Raw genomic sequence first — 9,338 nt, forward strand, 5'->3', positions numbered from 1 at the left:
CGCCAGACCTTGCCGGTGAGCGCAGCAAGAGGGGCCATCACGGTGAGCAGGAGCGGCCGCTACGTTGTCCTGGAGACAGACTTCAACCTCAGAGTGTCCTACGACACTGACCACTCGGTGGAGGTGAAGGTGCCCACCACCTACTTCAACCTGACCTGTGGCATGTGCGGGAACTTCAACAACCGGAGAGAGGACGATTACATGATGCCCAACGGGCAGCAAGCCACAGACTCCAATGTGCTGGGGCAGAGCTGGCAGGTCCCAGATGATGACGTGTCCTGCGGCGTCCCCATCCCCTCCCCACCCTGCAGCGCGGAAGAGGAGAAGCTCTACCGATCGGACCAGTTCTGTGGCATGCTGACTGCCAGGCCTGGCTCTTTTGACAAGTGCCACGCCGTGATCAACCCCCAGGGCTACTTTGACACCTGCTTCTATGACCTTTGTGCCCTGAAGGGTGGCCAGGAGGTCCTGTGTGCTACTCTGGAGGCCTACGCTGACGCATGCCAGGCAGTCGGTGTGACTCTTCTGCCCTGGAGGAATGCCACCTTCTGCCGTGAGTACCTGTCCTGCACTTGCCAGAAGGGAAATGTGCTGCTCCCTGTCTTGGCCTTCCTCTTCCCAGAGGGTCACCCTTCCTTGAAGGCTTGCCGGTCCTAATTGTCCCCTTCCCGCTGCAGCCCTGCTGTGCCCCGCTAACAGCTACTACGACCCTTGCATGACCGGCTGTCCTGCCACCTGTGTTGACCGACAAGCCCCGCAGAATTGCTCCAAGCCCTGCATGGAGGGCTGTGCGTGTACCTCTGGCTTCCTCCTCAGCGGAGGCACCTGTGTGCCCGAGGCCCACTGTGGCTGCCTTTTTGAGGGCAACTACTACAGCGTGAGTGAAAACCCTGCCCTGGCTTGACGCCCCTCCCAGGGCGCTCCCTTGCCTCTGCTTCCCTGACCGATATCCTGACGATCGGTGTTCCTCTGCCCGCAGGAAGGCGAGCACTCTGTGAACGAGAACTGCACTCGCCAGTGCCGGTGTGAAGCCAACGGCCAGATGGTTTGCTCTGCACTGTCCTGTGGTGAGGACGAGGTCTGCAAGATCCAGAAGGGCCAGAGGGGCTGTTACCCAGCCGGCACTGCTGTCTGCCACATCTACGGCGACCCGCATTACAGCACCTTCGACGGGAAGCTTCACCACTTCCAGGGCTCCTGCAACTACACGGTGGTGGCGGGCTGTGACAGCTCCTCTGTTGGCTTCACTGTCACCACGCGCAACAGGCATCGTGGCAGCCGGAGCTGGACAGCTCTGGATTCTGTGGCACTGTCCATGGAAGGCCTCCACATTGCACTGCGCAAGAACAAGGCAGTCTATGTAAGCTCCTCATTTTTACACCTGTGAACAACAGGTGCCCTAGGCACCATGAAGTACCACTCTGTCCCCAGGAAGAGCCTGACGTTCCCTGAGCCTGCTGGTGCGCTCACAGAAGAGCCCAGCGAGGCTCTGAGCGGGGCACGAATGGCTGCTCGTGCAGCAACGGAGTTTTGGCTTGTCTGCCTGAGCTTTCAGTGTGCCCTGTGTAGAGTGGCTGCTGTTCTCGTAGTCCTGGCCAGGGTTTCTCATGCCATCGGTGCTTCTGAGCTCACTGGGCCCTGGCACCACCACAGCAGAGTGACCTCTCAGCAGAGGCCACCTCTTTATGCTTTTCTCTCTCTCTCTCGCTCTCTCCCCGCTCCGCCTTATTCAGATCAATGGTGCTCTGGCCTCCCTGCCTGCTTCTCCTGCCCCCGGTGTCACCATTGCCCTGAGTGGCTCCTACGTGCGTGTTTCTACCAAGCTGGGCCTGCAGCTGCAGTTCAATGGGGACCACGAGCTCCTAGTGAAGGTGTCCGAGAAGCACAAGGGCCGGCTGTGTGGGCTGTGCGGGACATACACTGGGAGCCAGCAGGACGACTTCATGCGACCCGATGGGGTTGTCGTGCCCGACTTCAGTGACTTTGGAGCCAGCTGGATGGTGCCTGATGACGAGTGGCTGTGAGTCCTTGTTCCGTCACGTAGATGACAGGCAAAAGGCAGCGCGAGAGGGGGCAGCTGTGAGGGGCACGAGGAGGGAGGGTCAGTGATGTCAGGCCTGTGTCAAGGGAGAGGAGGCCTGCGGGTTTGGGACTGCCTGCGAGAGCATGTAGAGGCTCCACAGCAGCAGATGCCTTGTCCTTGTCTCTCGCCTCTGCCCCACCCACCAGTGGGATGTCCTGCCTGCAGCTGGGTCCCAGACGGACGGGGACGGCCGTTGCCTTTTCCCCTCAAGGCTGGCTTGCTTGTGGCAGTGCCCAGGCCCCTCCGTGCGGTCAGGGTGCACGGCGCTCTCTCCCCATAGGCGCTCTGCTCTAGGGTCCTCCGTGAGCCCCATGCAGTGCCCTGCCACCCCGCTCCACGTGCTGCACCTCACTGCTCCTGACTGCAGAGAGAGTGGGCCAGGGTCTCGGCACGGTGCTGTTGGGGTCACAGCTGCCTCAGCGCCTTGTTTCTGCCCGCCTGATGCCACGGCAGGGAATGGTGGCTGTGGGCCACGTGTGGGCCCAGCCTTGCAAGCGACAGCCGTGGGTGCCCTGACTTAGGGAGGAATGTGGACTCCAGAGGCTGAGGTCTTGGCTGGGAAGGAGGTCAGGGCATGGTGTGGCTGGGGTCCACAGGCTGTTGTGAGCTCAGGCCTGTCCACCTGCTTTGTAGGTGTGACCCAGCCATCAGCCCGCCTGCATCCTGCTCCCCCGAGGAGGAGGCGGCGGCTAACAAGCAGTGTGCCATCCTCACGCAACTCGGTGGCCAGTTCCAGCCATGCCATGCAGTCCTGTCGCCCAAGACCTACTTTGAGAGCTGTGTCTATGACCAGTGTGCCACGGGTGGCAGCACGGAGCAGCTCTGCAATGACCTGGGAGCCTATGCCGCAGCCTGTGCTGAGGCAGGTGTTGCTCTGGGAGACTGGAGTCATGGCACTGTCTGTGGTAAGTGTTCTCTTGGCCTCCTTTGTGGCCCACATTCAAGGAGTGGGGCAGCTGTGGCGGAGGTTTCCCGTGTGTCACCTAACCGCTCTGGTGGGCCAGCCCTTAGGTGAAGAGGCCCTTGCTGCCATGGTGTGGGGTGTTTGGGAAGGGTGCAAGGTCCCCATCCGGGAACAAATCCCCATTATAAAACACATCTTCTCCACCTCTGTTTCACTGCACGTCCAGCAGCTCCTACAACCTCCGCCCCCTTGCCAGACACCTCAACGCGGCCTCCGCATACAACAACATCACGAGCACCTGGCACAAGCACAGGTACTCTTCTCTCCCATCCATGTTTCTGCTGGCTGTGCTAGGCGCTCAGCTCGTGCCCTCCCGCTTGGCTGCCCATCCTCAGCTGGGCGTGAGCATGCCGGGGACGTAGGCGTGCCCCGTGCAACACTGTGGAAAGTTGGACCCCATCCTCACTCTGCCAACTCTGCTTTCCCTTCTGCACCATCTCCAGCTGCCCCAAGCGACTGCCGTTTCGCCTGCACATTTGACAACGACTTCTGCGAGTGGGTCCAGGCAGATTACAGCAGCATTGACTGGATAAGGAACAAGGGTCCAACTCCCACACAAGACACCGGCCCCTCCTCTGACCACACGACGGGAGGTAGGAGCAGCACTTAGGCTGCAGCAGTCGTTCAGGCAGCGGGCTGTCCCTAGGAAGGTGGCAACAAACCTCTTCTAACAGCAGCTACAGCCCACAGCTTTCCTGGCCTTGATGCAGAGCCGTTGGCGGCAGTCTCCCCCAGAGCCAGGGCCTTCCTTTTTGCCTGCCTTGAACTGCAGCAGGGGTGCTCCCAGGAGTGTGCTGCGGTTGTCCGTGGCTGCTTTGCCCAGATCTGACAGGCGTGTGACAGTGTGGCTCACGCTCTCTTTCAGACGGCTACTACATCTACCTGCAAGGGAGCAATGCCTTCCCCGGCTTTTCGGCTCATCTGCTCAGTCCGGTGTGCAGTTCGGAAGGGCCGCACTGCTTCCGCTTCTGGTACCACATGTATGGAGCGGCTGAGCAAATGGCCCTGCGGGTGTATGTGACTAAGGGCGAAGACCTTGCACTGCTCTGGAGCGCTGCTGGGAACCACGGGGACCAATGGAACTTGGGAGAGATCACGGTGCACAGCACTGGAAACTTACAGGTAAGGGCACAGGCTCTCAGTGCCATCGGAGGTGACCGGTGCCTTCCAGAGGCACTTGACACACACAGCTGGACCTAATGCTGGGAACCGTCCCTTCCCTTAGATTGTCCTGGAGGGAGAATGGGGTGAAGATGCCCGGAGCGACGTAGCATTGGATGATCTGTCCATTGAGAAGGGAACCTGTGCAGGTACAAAGCTTGGCTTGCGGAAGGGAAGCTTGAGAGATGCCACTGACTTAGGCGGCAGGCTGCGCTAGAGGCAGGAGCACAGGCTGCCTTTGCAGCGCCCTGTAAGCCAGTGGTGCAGCCTGTGCCCAAGCAGGCTTTCCTCTGGGAGACTGGGGTGCTGCCGCTGCTTGCAGTCACTGTTTAGTTCAGGTATGACAAGGGGCACGCCAAGACACTGAGCATAGTTACTGAAGTGCCTAATCTGCTTTTGTCAAACCAACTATGCTGGTGGGAGAGCCCTTGAGGGGCAGGGCTCTTTCTGGGATGACACCCTGCCAATCCCTGCCCTGGGCCTCTCCGGTCATGGCACTGGGGTCTTTGGGAAGGGTGGGCCAGCTGCCTGGAACAGAACTCCCACGCTGGCACAGATCTCCTCTAGCTCTCTCTTGTGCTAGGTCCATCGACACCAAAACCCACGGTCACCTTGCCAGGCACTACAACGCAGCCTCCACGCACGTCATCACCACCGAGACCCACGCCGAGCTCAGGTACTCTCCTGCTCCATCTCCATCTTCCACTGCTTGTAGAAACTGTTTATTTTGCTCCCTCAAAGGCCCATGATGATGGCATGGAGTGTTATGAAGGGGCTTCTGTAGTGAAGGGTCTGTGTGCCTCGTTCAATCTTCCAGCAATGCTGGTGGGAGAGCTCTTGAGTGCTGTTGTTATTGCTGAGCAGGAACTGTGTGGTGCCTGCCCCGGGCCTCTCTGGTCATGGCACTGGGGTCTTTGGGAAGGGTGGGCCAGCTGCCGGTGATGAGTCTCCCATGGTTGTGCAGATCTCCTCTAGCTCTCTCTTGTGCTAGGTCCATCAACACCAAAACCCACAGTCACCTTGCCAGGCACTACAACGCAGCCTCCACGCACGTCATCACCACCGAGACCCACGCCGAGCTCAGGTACTCTCCTGCTCCATCTCCATCTTCCACTGCTTGTAGAAACTGTTTATTTTGCTCCCTCAAAGGCCCATGATGATGGGATGGAGTGTTATGAAGGGGCTTCTGTAGTGAAGGGGCTGTGTGCCTCGTTCCATCTTCCAGCAATGCTGGTGGCAGAGCCTTTGAGTGCTGGTGCTGTTTGTTGAGCAGGAACTGTGTGATGCCTGCCCTTGGCCCCTCTGGTCACAGCACTGGCATCTTTGGGAAGGGTGGGCCAGCTGCCTGGAACAGAACTCCCATGCTGACGATGACCACTTCTCCCTCTGTCTCTCCATAGGTCCACTTCCTTCGACACCATCAACCCCTTTGCCAGACACCACAACGCAGCTACCACACACACCACCAACACCAACACCACCTGAGACAACCTCAGGTAGTGTGATTATTGCTAGCATTCTGAGTCATCGTCAAAACCCATAGTGGCTACGTGGTGCATTTGCACTGGAGGACTGTTGCTTGCTTTGTGTCACTCTCCTGCCATATTGAGACACACCCTTTCTGAGATTTTGGGGGTGGCAACAGTGCTGCTGGCATTTAGGCGTTTGAGCAGGATTTAACGGGATGCCCAGAAGAAGTCATCGTGTCCTGAACTAGATCTCCACCAACTCTGTCTCTTGGTTAAAGCAGCAGACCAGTCATGGGGCCACAGTCCTCTGTGCAGGGTAGGCTGGAGAGCAGGGGCGGCAGGAGGTGCTTGGCTAAACGTTTCCTCTGGTCTTTCCACTGTCAGGGACCTGTGTGGTGGAAGGAGACCCTCACTACCACACGTTTGACAAGCAGCTACACCACTTCATGGGCACCTGCACCTACACCCTCTCCAAGCTGTGCGAGAGCAACAGCTCGCTGCCCTACTTCAACGTGGAAGCAGCCAACGAGCACAGAGGAGCCAACACTCGCGTGTCCTATGTCCGACACGTGGACATCGATGTGGCTGGCCAGCGGATAAGGCTGGGGAAGGGTGGAGTGGTGATGGTAAGCACAAGCGGGAGACGCGGTGGGGCTGTGTGAGAGAGCTGTGCCAGGTGGGTTGCTCCAACCCTGTCTTGGTTTCCGTCCTTCCAGGTCAATGGAGTGGCAGAGGTCCTGCCCTGCACCCCATCTGCGGGTGTGCAGGTCTCGTTCAGTGGGTTTTACACTGTGGTCACGACAGACTTTGGCTTGAGAGTGAAGTTTGATGGGAACCATCGGGTGGAGGTGACGCTTCCCCGCAGCTTTGAGCAGAAGGTTTGTGGCATGTGTGGGAACTACAACGGGATGGCAGCAGATGACTTCCTGAATCCGGAGGGGGTGCTGGAGCCAGACTCCACCAGCCTGGGCAACAGCTGGCAGGTGTCCAATGACAGCAGGTGTGTGTGGCCCCCCAGCAGGTCTGGGGATGTATCGGGCAAGGGGAGGGGGAGGCCCCCCCCGAGAGAAGGCCACAGGTGACAGAGGGGCCCTTCTTCCTGCCTTTGCACAGCTGCTCAGCCGGACCACTCCCCACCCCAGCCTGCAATGAGACGGACAAGCAAGTTATTGCCAGCAACCACTTCTGTGGGCTCCTCATTGACACCAGCGGCCCGTTCCAGATGTGCCACGCTGTGCTGAACCCCAGCGGCTACTTTGAAACATGCCTTTATGACCTGTGTGAGCTGGGGCTGGACCGTGAGGCCCTATGCAAGAGCTTGCAGTCCTATGCAGATGCCTGCCAGTCCCTTGGTGTCAAGATACCTGTGTGGAGGAACGCAACCTTCTGCCGTAAGTGCACATGCAGTACCGCAGATTATTACTCTCAGGAAAACACGGAACAGGAAGGAAAGAGTGGGGTGGGGAATAACAAACATGTTTATTACGTGCCGTGGGGATTTACAGTAGGTGTCAGTATCAGAGGTACCATTTTCTGTGTCATTTGATTGGGTATGACTTAGGATACCCGTGGATCCAACCAGACCACAGGGAAAATAGAGGCTCTTAGTTTTCCAGAGGGGAAAATACAGCACAAAGAAGTGTTAGGTTCTCCAGGTAATGGCCACGTCTTCTGTCTCGGCAGCCGTCACCTGTCCTGCCAACAGTCACTATGAGCCCTGTGCTGCAGCCTGCCCTGCCACCTGTGTTGACCCAATGGCTCCTGCTACCTGCAGCCTGCCGTGCGTGGAGGGCTGCGTGTGCGACAGCGGGTACCTGCTCTACAATGACCGATGTGTGCCCAGCCAGCAGTGCGGGTGCTGGCACAATGGGCAGCACTACCCTGTGGGCTCTGAGTTCTGGACGGACAACACCTGCTCCTCAAAGTGCACGTGTCCCGCGCGGGGAAGCAAAGTCCAGTGTTCCAACGCCTCATGCCCTGTGGGCCAGTACTGTGGGGTGCAGGATGGGAAACCTGTGTGCCTCGAACAATCCTACGGCATCTGCCACGTCCACGGTGACCCTCACTACAACACCTTTGACAAGGTGACGCACAACTTCATGGGCAACTGCACCTACACCCTGGCCAAAGTGTGCTCCAACACCACCTCCCTGCCCTACTTCAACGTTGAGGCCAAGAACGAGCATCGTGGGAACACCAGAGTGTCCTATGTGCGCGAAGTGCTGGTTGAGGTGTACGGAGAGCGCATTGCCATCGTCAAGAAGGAGAAGAGCCAAGTGCTGGTAGGCAGCGGGGCTGGCATGAGCGTGGCGCGGCTGCAGGGCAGGGCTGGCTTTTCTTGGCAGGGCTTGGCAGGTACCAGACACCTCCGCTGTCCCAGGCCCGGGTGGGTTCCCCCAGAACCTCCGGGTTGCTTTGCTTTACCTTTGCGCGAGGGCTGGAGGAGGAAGAGGCAAAGGCGGAAGGTGGCCCGTGTTGTACAGAGGCCCCGCAGAGTGCAGACCACAGACACGGCCCTGCAAGCCACAGGGGCATCTGGGTGTGAGGCCATTGCGGGCAGCGGTTTGCCATGCCTGGCCTGGCAGCTGCGGCCCCAGGGAGGCCAGGGACAAGTCGAGGGCCCATCGCGGTGTGTCTGCCCTAGGTGAACAATGTGCGCCAGACCTTGCCGGTGAGCGCAGCAAGAGGGGCCATCACGGTGAGCAGGAGCGGCCGCTACGTTGTCCTGGAGACAGACTTCAACCTCAGAGTGTCCTACGACACTGACCACTCGGTGGAGGTGAAGGTGCCCACCACCTACTTCAACCTGACCTGTGGCATGTGCGGGAACTTCAACAACCGGAGAGAGGACGATTACATGATGCCCAACGGGCAGCAAGCCACAGACTCCAATGTGCTGGGGCAGAGCTGGCAGGTCCCAGATGATGACGTGTCCTGCGGCGTCCCCATCCCCTCCCCACCCTGCAGCGCGGAAGAGGAGAAGCTCTACCGATCGGACCAGTTCTGTGGCATGCTGACTGCCAGGCCTGGCTCTTTTGACAAGTGCCACGCCGTGATCAACCCCCAGGGCTACTTTGACACCTGCTTCTATGACCTTTGTGCCCTGAAGGGTGGCCAGGAGGTCCTGTGTGCTACTCTGGAGGCCTACGCTGACGCGTGCCAGGCAGTCGGTGTGACTCTTCTGCCCTGGAGGAATGCCACCTTCTGCCGTGAGTACCTGTCCTGCACTTGCCAGAAGGGAAATGTGCTGCTCCCTGTCTTGGCCTTCCTCTTCCCAGAGGGTCACCCTTCCTTGAAGGCTTGCCGGTCCTAATTGTCCCCTTCCCGCTGCAGCCCTGCTGTGCCCCGCTAACAGCTACTACGACCCTTGCATGACCGGCTGTCCTGCCACCTGTGTTGACCGACAAGCCCCGCAGAATTGCTCCAAGCCCTGCATGGAGGGCTGTGCGTGTACCTCTGGCTTCCTCCTCAGCGGAGGCACCTGTGTGCCCGAGGCCCACTGTGGCTGCCTTTTTGAGGGCAACTACTACAGCGTGAGTGAAAACCCTGCCCTGGCTTGACGCCCCTCCCAGGGCGCTCCCTTGCCTCTGCTTCCCTGACCGATATCCTGACGATCGGTGTTCCTCTGCCCGCAGGAAGGCGAGCACTCTGTGAACGAGAA

At 59.2% G+C, this 9,338-nt stretch overlaps 2 protein-coding genes across 2 annotated transcripts in view; both read left to right on the forward strand.

The window, feature by feature from the left end:
- LOC308072311 (IgGFc-binding protein-like) overlaps positions 1 to 8,998 on the forward strand; it is a 55,301-nt gene extending 46,303 nt beyond the window's left edge. The window contains exons 2-15 of the mRNA XM_080408971.1: positions 21 to 553; positions 678 to 877; positions 980 to 1,340; positions 3,491 to 3,640; positions 3,913 to 4,169; positions 4,273 to 4,415; positions 4,792 to 4,884; positions 5,200 to 5,327; positions 5,609 to 5,704; positions 6,062 to 6,303; positions 6,394 to 6,677; positions 6,791 to 7,043; positions 7,333 to 7,959; positions 8,322 to 8,998. Coding sequence (XP_080265097.1) covers positions 21 to 553; positions 678 to 877; positions 980 to 1,340; positions 3,491 to 3,640; positions 3,913 to 4,169; positions 4,273 to 4,415; positions 4,792 to 4,884; positions 5,200 to 5,327; positions 5,609 to 5,704; positions 6,062 to 6,303; positions 6,394 to 6,677; positions 6,791 to 7,043; positions 7,333 to 7,959; positions 8,322 to 8,990 — 4,036 coding nt within the window. The 3' untranslated portion in view covers positions 8,991 to 8,998. The remainder of the gene's footprint in view (positions 1 to 20; positions 554 to 677; positions 878 to 979; positions 1,341 to 3,490; positions 3,641 to 3,912; positions 4,170 to 4,272; positions 4,416 to 4,791; positions 4,885 to 5,199; positions 5,328 to 5,608; positions 5,705 to 6,061; positions 6,304 to 6,393; positions 6,678 to 6,790; positions 7,044 to 7,332; positions 7,960 to 8,321) is intronic.
- On the forward strand, positions 665 to 7,327 carry LOC308072956 (von Willebrand factor-like). Its single transcript, XM_080410601.1, has 2 exons — positions 665 to 2,020; positions 2,717 to 7,327. The coding sequence occupies exons 1-2, from the start codon at positions 1,686 to 1,688 to the stop codon at positions 3,096 to 3,098; spliced, it is 717 nt and encodes a 238-aa protein (XP_080266727.1). The 5' UTR covers positions 665 to 1,685; the 3' UTR covers positions 3,099 to 7,327.
- Positions 8,999 to 9,338: the final 340 nt, after the last annotated feature.

The sequence above is a fragment of the Falco punctatus genome (genome assembly GCF_963210335.1).
Source record: "Falco punctatus genome assembly, chromosome: 13".
Taxonomy (NCBI): domain Eukaryota; kingdom Metazoa; phylum Chordata; class Aves; order Falconiformes; family Falconidae; genus Falco; species Falco punctatus.